Source organism: Scyliorhinus torazame, chromosome 15 (assembly GCF_047496885.1).
Source record: "Scyliorhinus torazame isolate Kashiwa2021f chromosome 15, sScyTor2.1, whole genome shotgun sequence".
In the NCBI taxonomy this organism is placed as follows: domain Eukaryota; kingdom Metazoa; phylum Chordata; class Chondrichthyes; order Carcharhiniformes; family Scyliorhinidae; genus Scyliorhinus; species Scyliorhinus torazame.
The window spans coordinates 199,852,808-199,879,461 of NC_092721.1; the positions used below are offsets into that span (position 1 = coordinate 199,852,808).

Consider the following 26,654-nt stretch of genomic DNA (forward strand, 5'->3'; position numbering starts at 1 on the left):
ACCACGGCTATGTTCGGTACGGTTGGTGGGTTTGATTGAAGAAGCGAGAACTGGGCTGAATGCGTAGAGAGGTTGCAGCATTTCTTTTTAGCAAATGGGAAATAGAAGATGAGGCAAAACAGCATTCCATCTCCTGAGTGCGTGTGGGGCGAAGAGATAAGGAATCTGGCTACACCACGGAAGCCCGGGGAGATTTCATCTGCACATTGGTTGCTCTGGTTCAGAATCACCATAACTCAAAGCCCTTGGTGATTGTTCAAAGATTCAAATTTCATAGCCATTTTCAAACAGCAGGTCAATTGGTAGCTAATTTTGTGGCAGAATTACATCAGTTTTCAGAACACCGAATATTAGAAGAGATGCTTAGAGATAGGTTGGTCTGCAGCATTAACGAGACAGCATTCGGCATCGTTTGTTCGGTGAAGCCACACTAACTTTAAAGACGTTTCTGGAAATTTCTCAGAGCATGGAAATGGCTGCCGGTAATGCTAGACATATTCAGCAGGCTAATGGGTGGTGCCCAGGCGTGGGCGCTTCGCCAAGTATAGAAAGCTGCAAGCAGAAAGGTGGAAACAATGGAGTGTTTTAGATGTGGAGGGCCAACTAGGCGAATCATTGTAAGTTTCTGGACGTTATTTGCCACCGATGCAACAAGGGGCCTTTAACGATAAAATGCAGGGGTGCGAAAGGCAAGGCGAAAGCTGAGGAAATATAAATTAGAGGGAGTTTCAAGCAGCTATGCACCACCTGGAAAGCTCAGAGCAGGCAGAGCAGCATGCTTACATGTTTAATGCGAATGAGGCACAAGCAGAGCCTATTTTTATTACAATGGTGGTTGATGATCAAGATGGAGGTGGACACAGGAACCTCTGTGTAATTAGTGAAGAGTCCTACAAGGAATTCTAACCAAGCACCAGCCCTTACTCCAGCAGAGACTAATCTTCGGATTTACACCGGAGGATTCATACCTTTGTTCGGGGCGTTGAATCCCATAATGTGCATAATAATCAAGAAGCAAGGGCACGCCTCCTTGTGATCAAAGGGAAGGGGCCAAGTTTGCGAGGGAGTGACTGGCTCAGCAAAATTCCATTGAAGTGGCCGAGAACAAGCACATGAGGGTAACCGTCGATGTTGTCAAGAAGTGTCCGGGAGTGTTCAAGGAACTTGGTGAATTGTGAGGTACGACCGTAAATTTGTACATAGATCCTCAGACGACTCACTTTTTCAAACCAGGACAGTGCCCTATACCATGAGAAGGACAGTAGAGGAGTCTGTACGGCTTCAAAGGTTTGGAAGCATTGTGCCTATTCCGTTTTCCCATTGGGCAGATCCAATCATTCCTGTCCTTAATAATTATATACGGTGAGCATACTCTGTGACTACAAGCTCACCATTAACCAGTTTTCCGAATTAGATGCTTATCCATTACCTTGGGTGGAAGATTTGTTTTTGGCTCTTGCAAGAAGCAAGACATTTTATAAATTGGACATGAGCCAGGCATATCAACAACTCTTGCTAGTTTAAGATTCAAGCAGTGCATGATCAGCAACATGCATAAAGGGTTGTTCAAGTATAATTGTTTGGTTTTTGGTGCATCCTCCAGTCTGGTGATCTTTCAGAGCATGATGGACAACCTGTCAGAAGGCATTCCTCATGTGGCAGTTTACTTGGATAATATTTTCATTACCGGAAAGATGGAGTAGCATCTCAGATTCAGAGTCAGCAACCGTTACAGATAACATGGCAGAAGGTAATGCTGCTGTGGCCGTTCACCAAGAAGTGTTTCCTGTGTTTCCAGGTTTGCAGTTGACTCTGCTGGGGGAACGGAAGTGGAACATTCATGTTCAGATTCTCAATCTATGTCTTCACCTACGTCTCCAGATCAACTGTTACAAGATTCACCAGTGGTATTGTGTAGGTCACAATGCAACAGCAAAGCTCCTGACACACTTTTGTACAGTTAAGACATTGCTTCTGTTGTATTTATGTTCTGATGGGGGATTGAAATTGAAAGGGAGGGTGGGTGAAGAAAAGTGTTACAGAGTGTAATTTTGTTTGCAGAGTATATATCCTCTTTTCTTATTTTACTGGCGTCTGTTAAGGGTTCTGAGTATCTGCGAGATTTGTGCAGGCTTTTTCAGTCTGCAAGAGGTGACCTGAAAGCAAGACCTATCTTTCTCGAGCTCCTGTTTTCATAGTTACTGCTATTGCTGAGTTTCTGTTATTGTTAAACGCAGTTATTTATTTATATAAACAAGTTCCTGCTTTGAAAAAAAAAGCATTTGACTACCTGCTTTGTGGTCTCAAGTTACCAGTTTCAATGACTGGAAGATTGTATCAAACAGCACATCCCTTCGGCTATTCGCAACAGGCAAAGTACTGACAGTACCCAGCAAGTCCATGGTCAAAAAACCCAAAACAGTGTACAACATGAGACGCAATTCTGCAACTGGAGAACGTTTGCTACGCAATCTTGATTACACTAAGAATTACACTTGGAACCAATTTGGTTCCAAGTGGTCATTCATCTCAAGAGGCTTGGAATATAAAAGCAGGGATGTACTTCTGAAGCTTTATAAAGCATTAGTTAGGCCCCATTTAGAATACTGTGAGCAATTTTGGGCCCCACACCTCAGGAAGGACATACTGGCACTGGAGCGGGTCCAGCGGAGAGTCACACGGATGATCCCAGGAATGGTAGGCCTAACATACGATGAACGTCTGAGGATCCTGGGATTATATTCATTGGAGTTTAGGAGGTTGAGGGGAGATCTAATAGAAACTTACAAGATAATGAATGGCTTAGATAGGGTGGATGTAGGGAAGTTGTTTCCATTAGCAGGGGAGACTAGGACCCGGGGGCACAGCCTTAGAATAAAAGGGAGTCACTTTAGAACAGAGATGAGGAGAAATTTCTTCAGCCAGAGAGTGGTGGGTCTGTGGAATTCATTGCCACAGAGGGCGGTGGAGGCCGGGACGTTGAGTGTCTTTAAGACAGAAGTTGATAAATTCTTGATTTCTCAAGGAATTAAGGGCTATGGAGAGAGAGAGCGGGTAAATGGAGTTGAAATCAGCCATGATTGAATGGCGGAGTGGACTCGATGGGCTGAATGGTCTTACTTCCGCTCCTATGTCTTATGGTCTTATTCTCCATGGCAACTTATCTACCAGAGTCCACTTGCAACCAGAGAGCACTCTCGTCATACAGTATTGTTCCTTTTACAATTGGTATTCTTGCATCTGTTCCGATGAATGTAAAATGAAAAGCTTCAACAGCATGTCTCTTTTTCAGCAGTACTCAAATTCTCTACTGCCGAACGAGATTTCCAAATATTAAAATATAGAATAATATAGGGATAGTACATGAAAAAATAGTGTTACTGTAGAAGAACAGTCATGATCCAGTTGAATGATGGAACAGATTTGAGGGGCCAAAAGGCCTACTCCTGCTATTTTTCTGTTCCTATGAAATATTCCACTGTAACCTCACAAATAGTTTTACTCATATTTGTGAAATGAAATAATGGAAATGTATTACACTTGTAATCTCACTGTCAAACGATATGTATAGCTTGTTATGGCTCACCTAATACGGTGATACTATTCCTATAAGGTCATAGTACACATCAATACAGCAGTAAGAGTGATGCAACAGCATTGTAACAGAGACATTTAAAAAGCAAAAGGTCCCAATGATATGTAACTGAAGCGGGTACCTTTGTTGCTTCCACTCAAAACGGTTTTATGTACAAACACCATGCATCTAAAATAGTAAAACTAGATACTGAGAGTACGATGTAAAACCGTGCCAGCAGCATGGTTCAATTCCCATACCAGCCTCCCCGAACAGGCGCTGGAAAGTGGCGACTAGGGGCTTTTCACAGTAACTTCATTTGAAGCCTACTTGTGACAATAAGCGACTTTCATTCATTCATTTCATTTCAAATCTTGTCCCTTTCCGGTACAGTTGTAAGCAACATTTTAATTGGTATTTTTTGTCCATTTGATAATATAAATCAGACTCTCATTTGGATGTAAGTTAGTCACCCTCAAGAAATACGGTAACAAAGCCCTTTAAAATAAAAACTGATGTACATACCTTGAAAGTCTTCTGAATTTGGTAGTTTGACTCCACACATAAAATAATCCTTCTGGTCATTCTGCAGAAGACAAAAATTGGGCAACTTTACAACCATTGACATTTGATGTTATGTACAGGAACGTGAACTTAGTTTTAATCTTCAAATCGAAGCCAGCCACAGATGTCAAATTTAAAGCTACCTAATGCCATGATATTTATTCTAACTGCAGAATTTAATGAAATACTTGGACAGGTTTTAAACTTAATAGGCTTTGAACAAATCAAGAAAGAAGTGAATTCAGATATCCATCTCACAAAATTAAATTGGAATGCCAAGCCAGAATACTTTTATGTACATATTATTTAAATCTAATGGACAATTAAAAAGTAGTCGTCAAAAAGGGACGTGCCCTTTTATCTCAAAAGTGTTGCAATTCAAAGGTTAGGAAGTATTGCTTCTGTGTACAGATGTTTGAATAAAACTCATCTAAAGTGCTGTGTTCAGTTTTAGTTACTGCACTTCAGCCTTTGGCTCGAATTCATCAGAATCAGATTCAGCAGCACGGATTATCAGAATATCATGACTTAAAGGGTTAAATTTAAAAGGCATGATGCATAAACTTGGCTTATATTCTGCTGAGTTCAGTCGATTGTGGGATGATCTAATCAAGTTTAAGGTGATAAACTGATCTGTGAGGGTACATTGAGGTGCACTATTTCTTCTTGTGGGGAATCCAGAAAATGAGAGCAGAATCTTAAAATTACAGTTTTGGGGGCCACCCAGGAGAGAAATCAAGCTGCACTTCTAAAACTGAATCACTGTGCCCGGGTTTATTGACATTTTCAGAATTGAAGTTGATAGAGGTACATAGATATATTGCTGAAAAGAAAGTCATGCTGTCGAAGCTTTTCGTCTTGCACGCATCAGGACAAAAGGAAGAATGCCAAACTTCTTACAATCACAACTTCTTTCAATTTTAGATTACCCAATTATTTTTTCCAATTAAGGGGCAATTTAGAGTAGCCAATTCACTTACCCTGCTCATCTTTTGTGTTTTGAGTTGAGACCCACGCAGACACAGGGAGAACGTGCAAACTCCACACTGACAGTGACCCGGGGCAGTGATTGAACAGGGTCCTCAGTGCAGTGAGACGACAGGGCTAACCACTGCGCCACCATGCTGCCCCAAGAATTATCAGTTATATTTGTGGGGAGCAGTTGAATATTTCTTTTTGCTGTAACGGAAAGTCACAACAATTCATAATACAAATAATACAGGAGTAAAGGCTGTTGATTGGGAACCAATTTATGATAATCAGTCAAGCTCGTAATGTGGTTTGCTTATGGTTTCTAGAAGTGATATATATTCATATAAAGGGAAGGACTATCATCGAATCCTTACAGTGCAGGAGGAGGCCATCAGCACTGATCCACTCCACCCTTGGCCCAGTAACCCAACCTGCACATCCCTGGACACTAAGGGATCATTTATCATGACCAATCCACTTAACCTGCACATCTTTGAACACCCAGAGGAAACCCACACAAACACTGGGAGAATGTACAAACTCCACACAGACAGTCATCCAAGGCTGGAATTGAACCCGGATCCCTAGCGGAGAGAGTCACTTTTTTTCTCCTCCAGTATAACACTTTGCAACATTGCCTTCTGTATTTCAGATCTCTTGCTTGTTTTCTGTTATTCAATCACCAACACTATCCTGCACCTCCCCACCTTCTCCACACTGTCCTTTTTCTTTGTGGGAGAAAAAGAAAGCACACTTGCAAGTTCTAAGCAATTCAAACATCAGCAATTCAATTCAAATCAAAATTCTTTTATACCAGTGGTGGCTTGAGATATATATTGGAGGCTTCCATTAATAAACAAATGAGTTTATTGATGAAAGGCAAAGACAGTTAAGGTAACAGGCACAGAATACTATACAACAGGTCTTTACAATTCAGCTCCCTGCCCAGAGGCCTGCCCCCAAGACCCTGCGCAAACTCCCCATTAGCCAGCGTTTGTGCGCTGCTGCGCGGTTCACCCCCAAACCGGTCACATGGTGGAGTTTGCCTCTTAAAGGGGTCATGTTGACACATCCCCCAACCCCTCCTCAAGTTCCGTGGCACTACCGCAAAACTATGTATAAAAATTAACACGGACAATCACATCGAATATAACCACTAAGCCCGTTTTCTCGATTTGGGTGTAATTTTGTTCTGATTCAGAATGGGTCCTTGAAGTAAAGGCGATTGGTTCTGAACCATTGACCATTTTGTGGGATAAAATAACCACTATACCGTAAGGATACATGTCACTGTCAGCATGATTGGTTTCTACAGCTCAAAATGCACCAAGAGGTTTAATGACTAATATTTGTTTCATGACTCGGAAGGTTTTTTCTTGAGGTTCCCTCTATTGCAACCACTGATTCTTCCTAAATAGGTGGTATAATGGTGCCAAAGTTGCGGCTAGATTAAAAATAAACCTTCCATAGCATAGTAAATGACCTTGCCAAGGAAGGAGTTCAGCTCACTGACATTTTTGGGACATATCATATAATAATCTTTATTATTGTCACAAATAGGCTTACATAACACTGCATTGAAGTTACTGTGAAAATCCCCTAGTCGCCACACTCTCAGGCAGCTGTTCGGGTACAGAATTCAGAATGTCCAATTCACCTAACAAGCACGTCTTTCAGGACTTGTGGGAGGAAACTGGAGCACCCAGAGGAAGCATACGCAGACATGGGGAGAATGCGTAGACTCCGCACAGACAGTGACCCAAGCAGGAATCGAACCTGAGACCCTGCTGCAGTGAAGCAACAGTGCTAACCACTGTGCTACGTGCATGGCCTGGACCCACCCTTCCAATGGGTGCAATCCTGCCACATCAACGCAAAATTCTAGGTACGTCACTTCGGAGTCTGAGAAGTCCATGTTTTGCGTTTTAGGCAGACCCCTACATCCCAAAACCTCTTCAATACTTCCTCTAGGTTGGTGTTACAGAACATAGAACATACAGTGCAGAAGGAGGCCATTCGACTCACTTTCACCCTATCCCCGTAACCCAATAACCCCTCCTAACCTTTTTGGTAATTAAGAGCAACTTACCATGGCCAATCCACCTAACCTGCACGTCTTTGGACTGCGGGAGGAAACCGTAGCACCCGGAGGAAACCCACACAGACCATGGGAGAACGTGCAGACTCCGCACAGACAGTGACCCAGCAGGGAATCGAACCTGGGACCCTGGCGCTGTGAAGCCTCTTGTGCTATCCACTTGTGCTATCCACTTGTGCTATCGTGTTGTGCCAGTGTTTAGCACATCAAGGTAAACCATCACCATAGGAATTCTCTGCAGATTTCCATCATGCGCTGGAAGAAAGCGCAGACTGAAGTGACGCCAAACGGCAATTTAGTGAACTTTATGGGTATGGATTGTAGCAAGCCTTCTCATCCAACTTTAAAGTTGCAGCTAGATGCGACTGAGGTCCGATTTTGAATAGGTGAGGCCCCCCACCAGCTTGGTGTAGTTCGGGGAATCGGATGCTAATCGACCTGGGCAGCTTGATTGTCAGCTTATAGTCACCACAAATTATCGACCGATCAGGTTTAAGGACAGGGACTATCGGTGCCGCCCACTGAAAACTGCACCAGCTTGATTATCATAGATTATCATAGAATTCACAGCGCAGAAGGAGGCCATTCGGCCCATCGAGTCTGCACCGGCTCTTGGAAAGAGCACCCTACCCAAGGTCAACACCTCCATTCTATCCCCATAACTCAGTAACCCCACCCAACACTAAGGGCAACTTTGGACACTAAGGGCAATTTATCATGGCCAATCCACCTAACCTGCACATCTTTGGACTGTGGGAGGAAACCGGAGCACCCGGAGGAAACCCACGCACACACGGGGAGGATGTGCTGACTCCACACAGACAGTGACCCAAGCCGAAATCGAACTGGGACCCTCGAGCTGTGAGGCAATTGTACTATCCACAATGCTACCGTGCTGCCCCAGCTATTCCAATCTCTTTAACTCTGCTTCAACCTACTGATGCAATGCGTACGGTCTGGCTCTGACGAACATGGGTGAAAAATTCGGCCCAATTCTTTGTGGAAGATATCTTCATACCTCAAAGACGCCTTATGTCGTCAGATATTTGCAAGATTTCCAGCCAGTTGAGTCACTGAAAGCAGCATCTTCCCAATAGACTGGGCCTATGTCCTTCCATGACAACCAAAGGCAGATTGGCCTCCTGCCCCCTATAGGCCGCTGGTGTTTTGGCTGATTTGAGGATCTTCATAATCTCCCCGGTGTACGTCAAAAGCTTGGCTGATGTGCCTTTCAAGCTTAAAGTTTGTATTCATGTATGCAGATATCGGAAGGTCTGCTGACCCACTCCGCTCATCGGAGCCCCGGTGTAGAATTCCATTTTAGACAATTTCAATCGGAGCCGTTTTATTCAATTGGATTGCATTCAACTGATGCATTGTATACACTTCTTCAGAACTCTTCTCCACTACATTCAGTGGTGCTGCTGCCGTTTTCTTTTTCTTTTTGCATTGGCACGCTTAGCCTCGTACAGTAATGTGCTTCAATGTACCCCCTTCGTTTGCAACAGAAGCATACAAACACCAGAAAACATGGCGGTTGGTCCGCTCCCGCACCTCGGATTTGGTTTGATGCCATGATTTCTTCCCACTCCTTGGGTTCCTGTCATGTACGGAGGACCATATTACGATCCCAGACCAGACCCTAACAGTGACCAGGGCACAACACCTAAACCCAATATTTTAGTTTATTTTGTAAGACTGCTTTGAAAAATGATTCCCTCCTGGAGTGAATGCATGAAGAAATAGGAATTTGGTATTTTTAAAAACAAAACTTTACGAATACAATATTCCTAAAATCTTCCAATCGTCATAACCATGCCTGGCTCTGAACGGTGCCTGTTGATCAGTTAGATAACAGGTACAGAACACTATCCAACAGGTCTTTATACTTCAGCTCCCTGGTCCACACTGCCCGGGGTCTTGCACTCCGGGTCCTTCAGAAACTCCCCATTGGCCAGGGTTCATGTGCACCCTTGTGATTGGTCCCAAATCAGTCACATGGGATGGAGCTCGCCCCCTTAAAGGGGCCACACTACCATAATACCTTAAAGAGAACATCACAGCTACATAGTGGTACCTGTATTTGCCACTTTAACATACTTCAGAACAAACTGGTACAATTTATGCTAATGTTTGCAACCCACCATAGAATTTTCAGTGAGGAACATAGGAAGAAACATAGGAGCAGGAAGCCATTCAGCTCTTTGAGCCTGCTCTACCGTTCGATAAGATCATGGCTGATCTGGTAGTGGTCTCAGTTCTACTTTCCTGTCTGCCCTCATAACCCTAGACTCCCTTGCCTAACAAAACTCTGTTAAACTCTACCTTAAATGAATTGAAAGACAAATGCCCAACTACTTTGTGTGAAAGAGAATTCTGCACATCATACAATCTTTGGGAGAAAAGATATTGCATCTATGACTTAAAAGTGAGAACTCTTACTTTTAAACCATGTCCCCTAGATTTGATCTCCCCCACAAAAGAAAACATTCTCGAAGTATCCATCTAATCAAGTTCCCATAAGATCTTGTATGTTTCAGTAAGATTATCGGGTCAGCGCAACATCGAGGGCCGAAGGGCCTGTACTGCGCTGTAATGTTCTATGTTCTATCTGTCATTCTTCTAACTCCAAAGGGTGTAGTCGTAACCTGTTCAACCTGGTCTAACCTCTTCATCCCAGGAATGAATCCAGTAAACTTCCCTGAACTGCTTCTAACACAATTATAGATCTTTTCCAAATAACAAGACCAAAACTGCAGTGTTCCAGGTGGGTCTCACAAAGGTCCTGTACAGCTGTAGTAAAACATTCCTACTTTTATATTCCATTTTCCTTGCAATAAACAACAACATTCCATTTGCCTTCCTAATCACTTCCTGGATCTGAAAACTAGCTTTATGTGATTCATGTGCCAGGCCACCTAGATCCCTCTATGCCACTGGGGTATACAATCTTTCTCATTTTAAAAAGTATACAGCTTTTGTTATTCCTGCTGAAGTGAACAAGTTCACTTTTCCCGCATTATACTCCATCTGCTGAAATTAAAAAATTTAAAAAAATGTGAGTACCCAATCATTTTTTCCAATTAAGGGGCAATTTAGCTTGGCCAATCTACCTATCCTGCACATCTTTGAGATGTGGGAGCGAAACCCATGCAAACACGGGGAGAATGTGCAAACTTCACACGGACAGCGACCCAGGGCCGGGGTCGAACCTGGGACCTCGGCGCCGTGAGGCAGCAGTGCTAACCACTGTGCCACCCATGCTGCCCAGCTGAATTTTTGCCCACTCACATAACCTATCTATATCCCTTTGCAGACTAATCTACCTCCTTTTGACAACTTACTTTCCTATCTCTCAGTGTCATCGGCAAATTTAGTAACCATAGAATTGCTCCCTTCATCCAAGCCATTGATTTAGATTGTAAATAGTTAAGGACCCAGCACTGATCCCTGTGTACTCCACTTGTCACAGCTTGCCAATCCAAAAATGACCCATTGATCCCTATTCTCTGCTCGCCGATATTTATCCATGTTAATATTTTACCCCCTACACCATGTGCTCTTATCTTGTGGAGTCACCTTTGATGTGGCACCTTATCAAAAGCTTTTTGGAAAATCCAAGGACAACACATCTACCAGTTTCCCTGTTTATCCACCTTGACTGTTACTTCATCAGAAAACTCGAATAGATTAGTTAAATACCATTTCACTTTCACAAAACCAGATTGGCTCTGCCTGATAAAATCATAATGTGGAGATGCCGGCGTTGGACTGGGGTGAGCACAGTAAGAAGTCTTACAACACCAGGTTAAAGTCCAACAGGTTTGTTTCAAACACGAGCTTTTGGAGCACTGCTCCTTCCTCAGGTGAATGAAGAGGTAGATTCCAGAAACATATATATAGACAAATTCAAAGATGCAAGACAATGCTTAGAATGCGAGCATTTGCAGTTAATTAAGTGTTTACAGATCCAGAGATAGGGGTAACCCCAAGCTAAAGAGGTGTGAATTGTCTCAAGCCAGGACAGTTGGTAGGATTTCACAAGCCCAGGCCAGATGGTGGGGGATGAATGTAATGCGACATGAATCCCAGGTCCCGGTTGAGGCCGCACTCATGGGTGCGGAACTTGGCTCTAAGTTTCTGCTCTGCGATTCTGCGTTGTTGCGCGTCCTGAAGGCCTCCTTGGAGAACGCTTACCCGGAGATCAGAGGCTGAATGCCCTTGACTGCTGAAGTGTTCCCCGACTGGAAGGGAACATTCCTGCCTGATGACTGTCGCACAATGTCCGTTCATTCATTGTCGCAGCGTCTGCATGGTCTCGCCAATGTACCACGCTTCGGAACATCCTTTCCTGCAGCGTATGAGGTAGACAACGTTGGCAGAGTCGCACGAGTATGTACCGCGTACCTGGTGGGTGGTGTTCTCACGTGTAATGGTGGTATCCATGTCGATGATCTGGCACGTCTTGCAGAGATTGCCATGGCAGGGTTGTGTGGTGTCGTGGTCGCTGTTCTGAAGGCTGGGTAGTTTGCTGCAAACAATGGTTTGTTTGAGGTTGCGCGGTTGTTTGAAGGCAAGAGTGGGGACAGGGGGCAGCCTGGTCTTGTTCCTCTCTGCAGCTGGAAGTATTCAGAGCTGGTGGTGTTAGTTCGGACGCTCACTTTGGGAGCGTTGTACAGGAGCCTCACCCAGGTGGTGAACCCCGCTCCTAGCCCAAACCATTCCAATACCTCGAGGAGGTATTTCCATTCGACTCTGTCAAAGGCCTTTTCTGCGTCCAGGGAGACTATCACCTCTGGTGCTCTCTCCCCAGAGGGGGGTCATTATTACATTCAGCAGCATACTGATGTTCGCTGTGAGCTGCCTACCCTTGACAAAGGCCATTTGGTCCTCTGCAACCACCTCTGGTACACAGCCCTCCAGTCTTTTGGCCAGGACCTTTGCGAGTATTTTCGCATCCATGTTCAGCAGTGAAATGGGTCTGTATGATCCACATTCCATCAGGTCTTTATCTTTTTTGGGTATCAGTGAAACTGTGGCCTGCGCTAGTGTGTGTGTGTGTGTGTGTATGTGTGTGTGTGTGTGTGTTTGTGTGTGTGTGTGTGTGTGTGTGTGTTGGGGGGGAGGGCGGATGATTTTACTATGTTAAAAGTGTAACGAAAGTTATCATTGTTCTATTTGTTTGCGTTTCCTCTCTTCAGGCTTCCTGACAAAATGTATCACTTTATACCTCACTGCATTGTTTCATCTTCGCTGATCTTGCCCATTTCACCAATCTATATTCTGGTGAAATCTGTTATTATCCTTCTCACAGTGCACTCTATCTTCAAGTTTAATTCATTTATATATTTTGTTTCTTTTACTCAAGTGTAACGGTGAACTTAGACTTCATGACCAACTGGTTTGCGAAGATCTTAGGATCTAGATACCTGGAAGATACCACAGCACCCTAGCAAGCTACCCACTGCTTTCGCAGTTCAGTTAAGTTAATCCCATCCATTAAAGCATGGCATGCTGTACGAAATAAAAATAATGATGGATTCCTCCAACAGGTTGAGTGCTCAATCATTAATAGTGCTCTGTAGTACGATTATTATCTGTCTGCACATATTACAATATCTACTAGAGTTGGCCTGGTTCTGACCTTTTATCATCAGGCCTATCATCTTGGAGCTAGCTCAATCACAGGGAAACATCACTTAGCTCTGCTCTGCCCCCTTCTAAACTGGAGGGTCACTAGTTGGCAATTATGTTGTCACATAAGAAAAGGAGACTTTCAAAAGTCACCCTGGGATGCTCCTACACTTGTCTAAAAAGGAAGTTTCATCATGAACATCAATGAATTCTGGAAAAGCGAAATTTCCAAACCTCGCGCACATGGGGGGGGAGATGATAAAAGGCATTAACCTTACCATTTCAACAGGGTAAATATAAAATAGTTCCGACAACAGCTGCCGACACCGAATATTCAGTTGAGCGTTGGTCTTCAGGAAGTGCTCTCTATTAAATAAAGCAATACGTTACTTAACACAGCACTTGCAAACAACTTAACAAGTCATGAATTGAGGGAATTTTCCATCACTTCCAAAATGCATCTGAGGGAGCATGCTTTATGCAAACTGGCTTCCTACATTGCATCAGTGAAGACACTTCAAAATTATCTCAGATTACATAACACTGTGGCATGTCCTCATACTGTGAAAAGCACGATGATAAATGAAGGATCTTCCTGTTAACAGTTGTTGAAAAATAGTCATGTAATTATCAGACGAAGATAAATGGGTTTGGTTCATTTCTGCTGAACATTCAGTGAAGCATATCACCTGATTAAGGTGGCAGAAGGCACCTGGCAGCAAGAGTTAGGATCTTTACAAGAGGCAAAGGGAATTGCTCATTAACAACCGGGTTTTTCTACCACCAGCCTTACTGAATCCAGCAAATCTACCCTGGAACAAGCAGAAGCTGTAGAGGGTCTGGCCCCTGGATCCTAGCAGCATTATGAGCATGACACAAAACTGATAAAAGTGGTTGCTACTTTTTGCATGGGCAACAGTATATTTCACTGGTCACAGTTAAAACACCTCAAATTGCAGTGATACATTCACTAAGTGTGCAGCTCAGCCCACAACTCCACTACAAAAGTTATTGCTCCTGTGATGCTTTCTGGCAGAAGACCAAGAGGGTCGTGTCCAACCTCCATGCAGGTCGTTGGGCACAGCCCATCACCAACCTCACATCCAAGTAATGCGGTGTGCAGTCAGAGATTACAATCATGGAGTATTCTGCTCTGACTATTTCAGGAAGCACCGATTTCCCCACTACAAAGTCGTTGATGCGGATGTAGACATTGTGGACTGGTGAGAAGAACCTTCATGGATCCACTGCCCCCATCTGCTCCATGAACGTCCTCAATTCCTTAGCCATGTTCATTTTCCCTGTTCTGGGGTTTGATTGGTCCGTTAATGGGTCCTGTATACAGTTAAAGCCAGCCCACATTCTGAGTCAGTGTGTAACTATGTCAGGGATTTCTGCCATGGTCTTCTTTATAAATTCCGAGCGGCCCAGTTGGGCACATACACGTTTACTAGGACTAGGGGCACCGCTGACCAAAGAACAAAGCAGCACAGGAACAAGGCCCTTCAACCCTCCAACCTGTACTGGTCATGATACCACCCTTGGCCAAAACACTCAGCACTTCCTGGTGCCATATCCCTCGATGCCCATCCTATCCATGTATTTGTCGAGATGCCTTTTGAACGCCGTTAATGTATCTGCTTCCTCCCCTGGCAACGCGTTCCAGGCACTCACCACCCTCTGTATATATAAACATTTATAAAAAAAAAAAAAAAAAAAAAAAAAAAAAAAACTTGCCTCGCACATCTCCTCTAAACTAGCCCCATGGACCTTAAACCTGTGCCCGCTGGTGACTGACACTTCCACCCTGGGAAAAAGTGCCTGCCATCCACTCTATCCATGCCCCTCAACCTCCGTCGCTCTAATGAAAACAGTCCGAGTCTATTCAGCCTCTCCGCATAGCTAACACCCTCCAGGCCAGGCAACATCCTGGTAAACCTCCTCTGCATCGTCTCCAAAGCCTCCATATCCTTCTGGTAGTGTGGTGATCAGAATTGTGCGCAATATTCCAAGTGCGGCCTTACCAAGGTTCTATACATCAGTAGCATGGCTTGCCAGTTTTTATACTCGATTCCCCGTCCAATGAAGGCAAGCATTCCCTATGCTTTCTTGACAACCTTGTCCACTTGTGTTGCCACTTTCAAAGACCTGTGGACCTGCACCCCCAGATCTCTCGGACTTTCTATATTCCTAAGAGTTTTGCCATTTACAGTATATTTCCCCTCTATGTTAGATATACCAAAATGCATTACGTCACATTTGTCTGGATTAAACTCCATTTGCCATTTATCTGCTCAAGTCTCCAACCTATGCCCTGCTGTATCCTCTGACAATTCTCAACACTATCTGCCACTCCACTAACCTTGGTGTCATCCGCGAACTTACTAATCAGAGCAGCTACATTTTCCTCCAAATCGTTTATGTATACTACAAACAACAGAGGCCCAACACACCACTAGTCACAACCTTCCATTCAGAAATACCCTCCTACTGCTAGCCTTTGCCTTCTGTGACCGAGCCAGTTCTGTATCCATCCTGCCACCTCACCTTTGATCCCGTGTGACTTCATCTTTTGTACCAGTCTGCCATGAGGCACCTTGTCAAAGGCTTCACTGAAATCCATGTAAACAACATCCACCACCCTCCTCTCATCAATCATCTTTGTCACCTCTTCAAAAAACTCAATCAAGTTAGTGAGGCATGACCTCCCGTTCACAAAACCATGCTGTCTATTGCTAATGAGTCCATTTGTTTCCAAATGGGTATAAATCCTGTCCCTGAGAATTCTCTTCAATAATTTACCTACTACCGACGGGAGGCTCACCGGCCTATAGTTTCCGGTATTATCCCTGCTACTTTTCTTAAACAGAGGTACCACATTAGCTATTCTCTAGTCCTCTGGGATCTCATCTGTAGCCAATGTCAGTTAATGCCCCAGCAATTTCCTCCCGTGCTTCCCTCAGTATTCTGGGATAAATCCCATCCGGCCCAGGAGACTTATCTACCTTAAAGTCTTTTAATACACCCAATACCTCCTCCTTTCCGATGTCAACATGACCCAGACTGTCCACACACCCTACCCAAGAATCATCTTCCACAAAGTCCTTTTCTTTGGTGAACACTGATGCAAAGTACTAATTTAGTACCTTGCCCCATTTCCTCTGGCTCAACATGTAGATTTCCCCCATTGCCCTTAAGTGGTCCAATCCTTTCCCTGGCCACCCTCTTGCTTTTTACATATGAATAAAAAACTTTGGGATTCACCTTAATCCTACTTGCCAAGGACTTTTCATGACTCTTCTTAATTTTCCGCTTCAGTACCTTCCTACTTTCTTTATACTCAAGGGTTTTGACTGTTCCCACCCTTCTAGACCGTACAAAAGCCTCCTTATTAAAAAAAAAGGAAGGGCGGTAAAAAGAGGGAAAATCGACCGTGGCTATCTAAGGAAATAATGGAGAGTATCAAATTGAAGGAAAAAACATACAAAGTAGCAAAGATCAGTGGGAGACGAGAGGACTGGGAAATCTTTAGGGGGCAACAGAAAGCTACTAAAAAAGCTATAAAGAAGAGTAAGATAGATTGAGTAAACTTGCTCAGAATATAAAAACAGATAGTAAAAGTTTCTACAAATACATAAAACAAAAAAGAGTGGCTAAGGTAAATATTGGTCCTTTAGAGGATGAGAAGGGAGATTTAGTAATGGGAGATGAGGAAATGGCTGAGGAACTGAACAGGTTTTTTGGGTCGGTCTTCACAGTGGAAGACACAAATAACATGCCAGTGACTGATGGAAATGAGGCTATGACAGGTGAGGACCTTGAGAGGATTGTTATCACCAAGGAGATAGTGATGGGCAAGCTAATGGGGCTAAAGGTAGACAAGTCTCCTGGACCTAATGGAATGCATCCCAGAGTGCTAAAAGAGATGGCTAGGGAAATTGCAAATGCACTAGTGATAATTTACCAAAATTCACTAGACTCTGGGGTGGTCCCGGCGGATTGGAAATTAGCAAACATGACACCACTGTTTAAAAAAGGAGGTAGGCAGAAAGCGGGTAATTATAGGCCAGTGAGCTTAACTTCGGTAGTAGGGAAGATGCTGGAATCTATCATCAAGGAAGAAATAGCGAGGCATCTGGATGGAAATTGTCCCATTGGACAGACGCAGCATGGGTTCATAAAGGGCAGGTCGTGCCTAACTAATTTAGTGGAATTTTTTGAGGACATTAACAGTGCGGTAGATAACGGGGAGCCAATGGATGTGGTATATCTGGATTTCCAGAAAGCCTTTGACAAGGTGCCACACAAAAGGTTGTTGCATAAGATAAAGATGCATGGCATTAAGGGGAAAGTAGTAGCATGGATAGAGGATTGGTTAATTAATAGAAAGCAAAGAGTGGGGATTAATGGGTGTTTCTCTGGTTGGCAATCAGTAGCTAGTGGTGTCCCTCAGGGATCAGTGTTGGGCCCACAACTGTTCACAATTTACATAGATGATTTGGAGTTGGGGACCAAGGGCAGTGTGTCCAAGTTTGCAGACGACACTAAGATGAGTGGTAAAGCAAAAAGTGCAGAGGATACTGGAAGTCTGCAGAGGGATTTGGATAGGCTAAGGACTAGGGTCTGGCAGATGGAATACAATGTTGACAAATGTGAGGTTATCCATTTTGGTCGGAATAACAGCAAAAGGGATTATTATTTAAATGATAAAATATTAAAACATGCTGCTGTGCAGAGAGACCTGGGTGTGCTAGTGCATGAGTCGCAAAAAGTTGGTTTTCAGGTGCAACAGGTGATTAAGAAGGCAAATGGAATGGTGTCCTTCATTGCTAGAGGGATGGAGTTTAAGACTAGGGAGGTTATGCTGCAATTGTATAAGGTGTTAGTGAGGCCACACCTGGAGTATTGTGTTCAGTTTTGGTCTCCTTACTTGAGAAAGGACGTACTGGCACTGGAGGGTGTGCAGAGGAGATTCACTAGGTTAATCCCAGAGCTGAAGGGGTTGGATTACGAGGAGAGGTTGAGTAGACTGGGACTGTACTCGTTGGAATATAGAAGGATGAAGGGGGATCTTATAGAAACATATAAGATTATGGAGGGAATAGATAGGATAGATGCGGGCAGGTTGTTTCCACTGGCGGGTGAAAGCAGAACTAGGGGGCATAGCCTCAAAATAAGGGGAAGTAGATTTAGGACTGAGTTTAGGAGGAACTTCTTCACCCAAAGGGTTGTGAATCTATGGAATTCCTTGCCCAGTGAAGCATGTGAGGCTCATTCATTAAATGTTTTTAAGATAAAGATAGATAGTTTTTTGAAGAATAAAGGGATTAAGGGTTATGGTGTTCGGGCCGAAAAGTGGAGCTGAGTCCACAAAAGATCAGCCATGATCTCATTGAATGGTGGAGCAGGCTCGAGGGGCCAGATGGCCTACTCCTGCTCCTAGTTCTGTTCTTATTCTTTCTGACGAGGTTTACAATATCCCTCGTTATCCAAGGCTTCCTAAACATCCCATACTTATCCTTCCTTATCTCAGGTACGTGTCTTTCCTGAATCCTAATCAACTGTCGCTTGAAAGACTCCCGCATGTCCGATGTTAATTTATCCTCCAACAGCCGCACCCAATCCAAGTTCTTCAATTCCTGTCTAATGTTATCACAATTTGCCTTTCCCCAGTTTAGCACCTTAACGCAAAGTACCTTTCCAAAAGTACCCTAAAACTTAAGGAACTGTGGTCACTACTCCCAAAATGTTCCCCTACTGAAACCTCAACCACCTGTCCAAGCTCATTCCCTAATACCAAGGTCCAGTGCTTCCCAAGTTGGACTATCTACATATTGCATCAAGAAGCCTTCCTGGATATACCTTACAAACTCTGCCTCATCCAAGCCCACATCACTAAGTGAGTTCCAGTGAATATAGGGGAAATTAAAATCCCTTACCACAACAATCCTGTTACTTTTGCACTTATCCAAAATCTCTTTACCTATCTGCTCCTCTATCTCTCGCTGGCAGTTGGGGGCGTGTAATAAACGCCCAACATTGTGATTGCCCCCTTCCTGTTCAGGAGCTCTCCCCAGATTGCCTCATTGTATGAGCCCTCCGAGGTGTCCTCCCACAGTAAGCCTATAATATTCTCCTTAACCAGTAATGCTACGCCCCCACCTCTTTTACATCTCCCTCTATCTCTCCTGAAGCATCTATATCCTCCAGCGTTCAGCATCAATCCTGCCCTTCCTTTAACCACATTTCTGTGATAGCCACAACATCATAGTTCCAAGTACTAATAAGTGCTCTTGGGTTCATCTGCCTTACCTGCTATACTTCTGGCGTTGAAACAAACACACTTCAAACCACTGCGTTTGAGCAGACAGGGTGATGTTGTTCTCTTATTTTTGTTCTCTATTTCCCCTTCAGTTATTACACCTTCTAAGCAACGCTCTGGTTCTCACCCCCGTGCCGTACTAATTTAAATCCTTCCGAGTGACTCTTGCAAACCTCCCAGGCAGGATATTGGTGCCCCATCAGTTTAGATGCAACTAGTCCTTCTTGTACAGGTCACACCTGCCCCGGAAGAGATCCCAGTGGTCCAACAATCTGAAACCCTCCCTGCTACACCACCAGTTTAGCCACATATTTAGCTGCACTATCCTATTATTTCTAGCCTCACTGGCACAGGGAGTAACCCTGAGATTACAACCCTAGAGGTCCTGCTTTTTAGCTTACAGCCCAACTCCCTGGACTCCTTCTGCAAGACCTCATCGCTCTTCCTGCTGATGTCGTTAGTACCTATGTGTACTACGTCCTCTGCCTTGACACTGGCACCAGGGAGGCAACATACCATCCTGGAGTCTCTTTCACGTCCACAGAAGCGCCGATCTGTGCCCCATACTATAGAGTCCCTATAACTATCGCCCTCCTGCACTTTGCCCTCCCCTATGCTATCTAATATGGATTAGAAAATGAATCTCACTAATTTGTATCAATTGACCTATATCTGTAAATTTTTAATCAGCAGTTACAACTAAAATGCAACATAACGGAGCTGCCTTTAGAACTTATTTTGTTAATTAACCTTCTGGCTAAATATTTACTCATTAGCAAGTGATCACCGAATAATTTATACTCCATATTCAAGCTGAAATTATGCCAATTATGATTCATGACTTGGCTTTCTAACTTCGATAACAGGCAATGAAAGCATTAATTCCTTCCCTCAGTAGTTTATACGGATCCGAGTGGGAGGTTAGGAGTGTAAACGCTATTGTAATCTGAACTGTTTGATAGAAGACAGTTAAATGAGCCAAATTCATTCCTAGGCATAGACTGGGTGGTAAATCCAGACAACTCTTTGATTCTGAGTTAAGGTGAAGGGTTAAGGGTTTGTCTGGTGCCGTTGATAAACATTCTTGTCAGTATATATATGGAATTGTTACTGATGTATAAGAAAAGGGAGCAAAGGAGGAAGGAGTAATTAACTAGGGAACAAGAGCAAGAGGAGAGAGAACAAAGAACAAAGAAAGTCAATTGGAAAACAAGAGGTTGAGACGAGGGAGACTTGAAGCACTTGACCTTTGCCTCAAAGGCCACACCTGTAGCTCTCAGAAGTTACGGAGAAACAGGAATGTGATAGGGAAAAAGGAAGTGGAAATGTGGTCTGCTCCAGAGTAAAGAAATCTGGTAAATTCCCAACTTCAGCTCACATGGTTTCCATGGACAATTAAATGCTGAAAGAGGAATATTGGCACAAATATCCAATTCTCACAGACAAAAACCAGGAGGGGTCTTGGGAACATTACAAACAGCTGATAGGAACAATGAGCCACATGCTTCCTACCAACCAGATCAGTGGAATTCGGCATAGTTTCATTGGAGTTCACAAAACAAACAACAACTGCTTTCACTTATTCAAGAATAAATCTTCAACACATTTCATGAACAAATTAATAACAAACTAGCGTAGGTACAGGAGTCCAAGGTAAAAGTCTGATTTGTGAAGGTTGCAAATTTACTATGTAGCACATGCTTCATGAATATTGACATCAAAATGAACCATTTGATCAGTTATCACAAATAATATGAAATATGATATATGAAATTGAATCATGCGGAAATACAAAGACCAGCAAATGGAGTCATGGTGAAAAATTTCTCCTGCTCATATAATTCATTTACTATTTCCAGTCCCCAGGAAAATTCCTCCATCACCCTTACCCAACCCGAACCTTAGAAATCATTTTAATTTTCTTTCCCCGAAATTCATTGCGTTTCTTAACAAAGGCAAATTTCAAAGGTTTTGACCAACAAAATTATATGCCAGCTTTGCTTTATATTCTTAACATTATGCACAGCATTTAGATTGGATTAATTACAGCTTTAATTGTATCAGAATTACATCACAATCATTTAAAATTGTGCGACAGGTAGTATAATGAAAGATCAATCGCTTGGTTAGCGTTTCACTGCAACTTACTAATATAACATCCATCACGCACGGAAAATCAAAACATGCACGAAATGGCAATAAATCAGCTTGAACTTTTTAGGAAGTGTTTACCTTTTAGCTATGCACTCTTTCCTTTTTTCATCCAATGACGAGTCCTCCACTTGTAAGCAATGCCGTTTATCCGTGAATACTTTTTCTAGAGGGAGGGGGCAACAAAGAGTCAACTTTTCAGGTTTCATTTGTAATGAACACACAAGGAAACTAAAAAGAGTTAGCTTGTTTTTATATTGATTTATATTTAGTTATGATTATAAAATAATACAATTTGTATTTATTTGAGAAGTGCATACATCGGAAAATTAGTACAGGAATCACACTCAGTATTTTTCAGCATCTATTCCAGCTTCAGGTTAAATGCAGTCACACACTGTTTATGTACATGTAATTTCCTCAGTATTTCATGCATTGAATTGCAATTTGTCATTTGTGACAGGATGGAATTATTTTCCAAGTTAAAATTAAAAAAATTAAAGACAGTCACGTAATTGGTTTCAAGTAATGGTGCGTCAACTGAACAAATTAAGGCAGCCAATTACTATTGCTGATAAAACAAAAGGCTAACATGACATTTTTGTTGCGCAGGGTCAAACTTCTAATTAAAGTAGCTCAATTCTCTATCCCAAAAAGAGCTTGGGGGATTAATTGGCTGCATGCAAATACTATGAGGGGCAGATGCTGATGGAGATGTTACCACAGGCAGATAACATTTTATATTAAAAGTTTTATGGAGGAAATTACTTTCGATTTACTTTCTAGATAAATTTCCCAGCAGAATATAATTACAGTGCCCACTTGATGTTATCATGATAAGTAGCTCTCAAGGACTTTAGGATTGACAGGGGAATGTGTCCAAAGCCAAAAGTAGACTATGTTTACTGCTTGGGTTAAAAACAGGTCACTTCAGGAAAAGGATCAAAGCAAAGAAATTCAATTCATTATATTATTCATCTGAATCAGCCTAGGGGCAAAAGAAAAATCAACCACGTTTCCTCCCCTGATCATTATTTCCAGAAAAGGAGTGTATGAGGCACATCAGGGAAGGGTAGGATCACTCTCGGTTATGCTATCGCTCATTGTTAAAATGCCAGACAAAACTCTCAATCAAAGCCTCCTAGACCTGGATTACAACAATAGACAATGCCTTCAAACAAAACGAGGCGACAGGAAAGAAGCAAACTACAGATAATTTACTTCCTGCTCTTCAACCAAAATGACACGGTCAATGACTCCTTATTTGTACAAGAATTGACATAAACTGCCAGCACTTAAGAGTAGGTCCCAATACTTTATATATTTAGTTGAAAGGAACAAGCCAATGACATTGGCTAACTACAATTTCACTTGCACAATACCCAACAAGTACCGAAAAAGTACCGCTACCCTGCTACATCATAAACAATATGCTGTTTTGTCAGTTTCATTCATTACTTAAATGCTGCTAGCAACTGTTGAGTTGGCATATACGGGCCAATTTGGACTATTGTGCCACTGAGATGCAAGTCAATCAAATGGTCTAAGAACATGGTGTAAAGAGTAAGATCCATGACGGAAAAGGGGGAAAGGGAACCAATGTCAATACAATTGCACTTCATACCCTCAGGCCAGCTCAAAGCATTTCAGAACCGACAAATTACTTTTGTTAGCACATTATGTAAGTTAACTCAGCAGCCAATTTTGCGCATTCTCCCAATTACATAAATTAGGAGAGGGATAGTCCCTCAACCTGTTTCGCCATTTAATAAAAACTTGGCTAATTTTCGACATCAACTCCACTTTCTAATCCTAATCCCATATATAAATAGATTCCCATGGTGCCCAAAAATTTCAAACATACTTATTGACTTTGCATCCGCAGCCTTTCAATAAACAGCATTCAACAACTTTCTGAATGAAGAAATGTCTATTTATCTCAGCTCTAAATAGCTGAAGTCTATCCTGAGACTGTAATCTTCAAGCTATAGGATTTCAGCATCCACTCTGTCAAGTCCTTCTGAAATGTTTCATGGAGATCAGCTCTAATCTAAAACTCTGGAGATTATAGGTTCAATCCCCACTCTTGGAACAACCCTCCCTTTTCCTATCATCCCAAGAATCAATCTAGTGAACTTCTGTGTATGCTCCAAGACAAGTATATCCTTGCATAGGTAAAGAGATCAAAACTTGACATAGTACTGCAGATGCAGGTCTTACCAAAGCCTGGAATAATTATAACTACACATTCTCCAACCTCCGTGCAAGCCAACATACTGCTTTCCTACTTATTTGGATACCTGCATGTTTACTTTGTGTCTTGTGCAAGGGCCCTCAAATCCTACTCAATACCAACATTTACTAGTCACTCAACTTTTGAAAAATATCCTGCTTTGCTATTTTTCCTACCAAAGTGAATTGTTTCATTGCTCCTCACATTATACTTTATCTGCCTTCTTCAAATCTATCAATATCTCTTTGCACTTCTTCATAGGTTACTTTCCCACTAAGCTTTGTATTATCACAGGATGCATTTCCCTTGGCTCCCTCATTTAAGCCACTGATGATTGCAAACAGCTTGAGGCACATACACTAATGTGTGATACCGACTAGATACACCCTGTCAATCCGAGAATTACCCTTTTATTCCTTCTCTGTCCATTAATCTAATCTTCAATCAATGCTGATATTACCAGTGATCCTATGAGACCTAATGTTGTGCAACAAACTAGTTGTGTGCACCTTAACAAGTGCCTTCAGATAATCCAAACCGACTGGGTCCTCAAGCCTACCATGCTGTTTACATCCTCAAAAAACCCTAATCAGTCAAACAGGATTTTCTTTTCATAAAACTATTCTCTTGCATTCAGCATCAACCTCTATGAAACACTCTTGGTTCTCTGTAACATTAAATATAAGGGGCGGGATTCTCCGTTGCTGGATGCCAAAATCGTATTTTGGCAATCGGGCGAAGAATTGATTCCACAGCCAGAATCAGGGCCTGCTCCGGGAGTTTGACGCTGGTTTGCGATTCTCTGCCCCCTCCAAACTGGCATCACCGTTACGCGCGTCATGTGCAGTCGCAATGCCGTTGGCGCCTCGCCTCATCGGGCGATGGGCCGAGTTCTCTACGGTGCGGGACACGTGTGCTCACACAAATAGTGAACCTAGCGATGGCGACTGCGGACTGTGTCCAACCCCGCCACACTTTGCCAGGATCCATGCCGCTGGCCGGGGGTGGGGGGGGCTCTGGTGATGGGGTGTCAAGAGGGTGGGCTTTGGGGTTGCGGATTGGTTCCACACACTGCCGCCGCCATGTTTGACAGCGCGACCATTGCAGGTCGACAGCCATGCACATGCGCGGCCCAAGACCGGGCCATTCGTGGCACGGGAGGTGGGAGTTTTAGTTGGCGCCAGTGCTAGCCCCTCACCGGAATAGGTGAGGGTTTTGCACTGATTTGTATCACTTAAACCTCCCGCTGATTTTCTGTTTGAGCCGCCACTTAGCCGCAGGAACGGGGAATACCACCCATGGTGTTTAATCACATATTCACCTTTTTCCTTACTTACTTTATATTACTTGGAATATTTGCATTTCAATCTTCTGTTATGGGGAAAGGATCCCAATTTCACAATGATGATGGTTGTCATTCCTGGTATCATTTTAGTGAATCTATGGATCAGTGCTTGGACCACAGCTACTAGAGTCAATGTTGATGACTTGGATAAATGAGCGAAGAGCAACGTATTCAGGTTTGCTTGATAATCTGACAAGCTCTCTAAAATAGGCCACCTATTATTTTGAAATCCCATCCTGTCCAGCCTCTTAACTGTTCGAATCCCTTTTGACAATTATATCCACTGTCCCGAATAGTTTTTAAATCCAGTTTACTGAACCTCGATAATTTTTAAATGACTGAGTGGAACTTTGCAAAATTGCCAATAGGTTAGATGACAAAATACAAGCATGGGTTCAGATCATGTTCGGAGTTTTGCTGTTTCCTCTGCTGCTCCAAATTTGATGTAAGTATTGCCTCATATTTCAGAATATTAGAGTATGCTAGTTTTTAAAAAATCAATTTCACTGAACAAGATTTTGTAGCTCAGTTGATATTCAAAACCTTTTGGGAAACCGGTCTCAAATTTTGAACCAGAGATAACCCTAACTTGGGTGTTGGCTGTAATTCAAAAATCTGCAACTTCATATAAATATTACATTACATATTTATTTCCTTCTTTCCCTTTTACTTGGGGGTAGATTCGGACTTCCTACTTAGGTGCAATCTACCATTGTGGATTACTATTGAAAGCAGTGGAAGGATAAAAATCGGGTGGATACAACAATGGGCAGCTGATGGGGGCAGCACAATGGTACATGCTTAGCACTGCTGCCTCACAGCGCCATGGACCCATGTTCAATTACATCTCGGGTCACTGTTTGTGTGGAATTTGTACGTTCTCCCAGTGTCTGCATAGGTTTATTCCGGGTGCTACGGTTTGTAGCCACTTAAAATGGCCAACTCCCGATTCAAAATGGCAAACGGCAAAGGCTGATGGGAAAGTCAGGCAACAGGACAAAAACGAGCAGCTGGAGGTTGGCTGTGTATTTACCTCTGGAAAGGCCAGACAAGATCAATACCAGCAACCATCAGCATAACAAAACACCAGCCATCTGCATACTAATGAGCAATCCCCGGGAACAATAAGCAACATTTAGACACACAAAGCAAAACCAGACTCTTCGGCGCCAGCAGAAGCCCACACAAAAGGAGGTGAACGAGCACCTCAAGACCGCCCATCGATCAGGGAACCGCTCCAGCATTGGAGAAAATCGAACCAAGCGATTTGGACAAAGTCCAATCACTTGGGACCAGGTACAGGGTCCGCCCGGAAAGGCGGGAAGCCCCTGGGAACTATAAGAATTGAGCCCTAAGTTCAAATCGCTCTCTTCTCCACCGCTTCTCCAGCTCTTCACTCTTCAGCAGCTGATCGAAACTGTAAGTCTTAATTCAATGCTCACTACAAGACAGGCGCGCCTAGCTATCAATCTGTACCAACTTCGAATCCCGGAGGCTCAGAACCCGAACGAAAGGCCATTTGTTTCCCTGACCTGGTGGGTCAGTTCCAAGTTAAGTATAGGCCGGTTAGTTGTAGAAGTAGCTTAAACGTAGAATTTGTGCATGAGTAGTGATTACTGTGTATAATAAATGTGCTTTGATTTATCTTATTAATCGGTGTATTGGATTATTGATCATTACTCGGACTTGAACCACGTGGCAGTATCATACAGATACCTGGTGACTCAAGAACAAAGGTGATAAAACAGGGGAATTGAACTA

The 26,654-nt window shown here is 43.1% G+C and overlaps 1 protein-coding gene across 1 annotated transcript in view; it reads right to left on the reverse strand.

Moving 5' to 3' along the window:
* uvrag (UV radiation resistance associated gene) overlaps positions 1-26,654 on the reverse strand; it is a 403,204-nt gene that overhangs the window by 168,530 nt on the left and 208,020 nt on the right. Inside the window, exons 9-11 of the mRNA XM_072477416.1 lie at positions 21,397-21,481; positions 13,121-13,208; positions 4,100-4,160 (exon numbers count right to left, since the gene is read on the reverse strand). Of these exons, the coding sequence (XP_072333517.1) occupies positions 4,100-4,160; positions 13,121-13,208; positions 21,397-21,481 (234 nt within the window). The remainder of the gene's footprint in view (positions 1-4,099; positions 4,161-13,120; positions 13,209-21,396; positions 21,482-26,654) is intronic.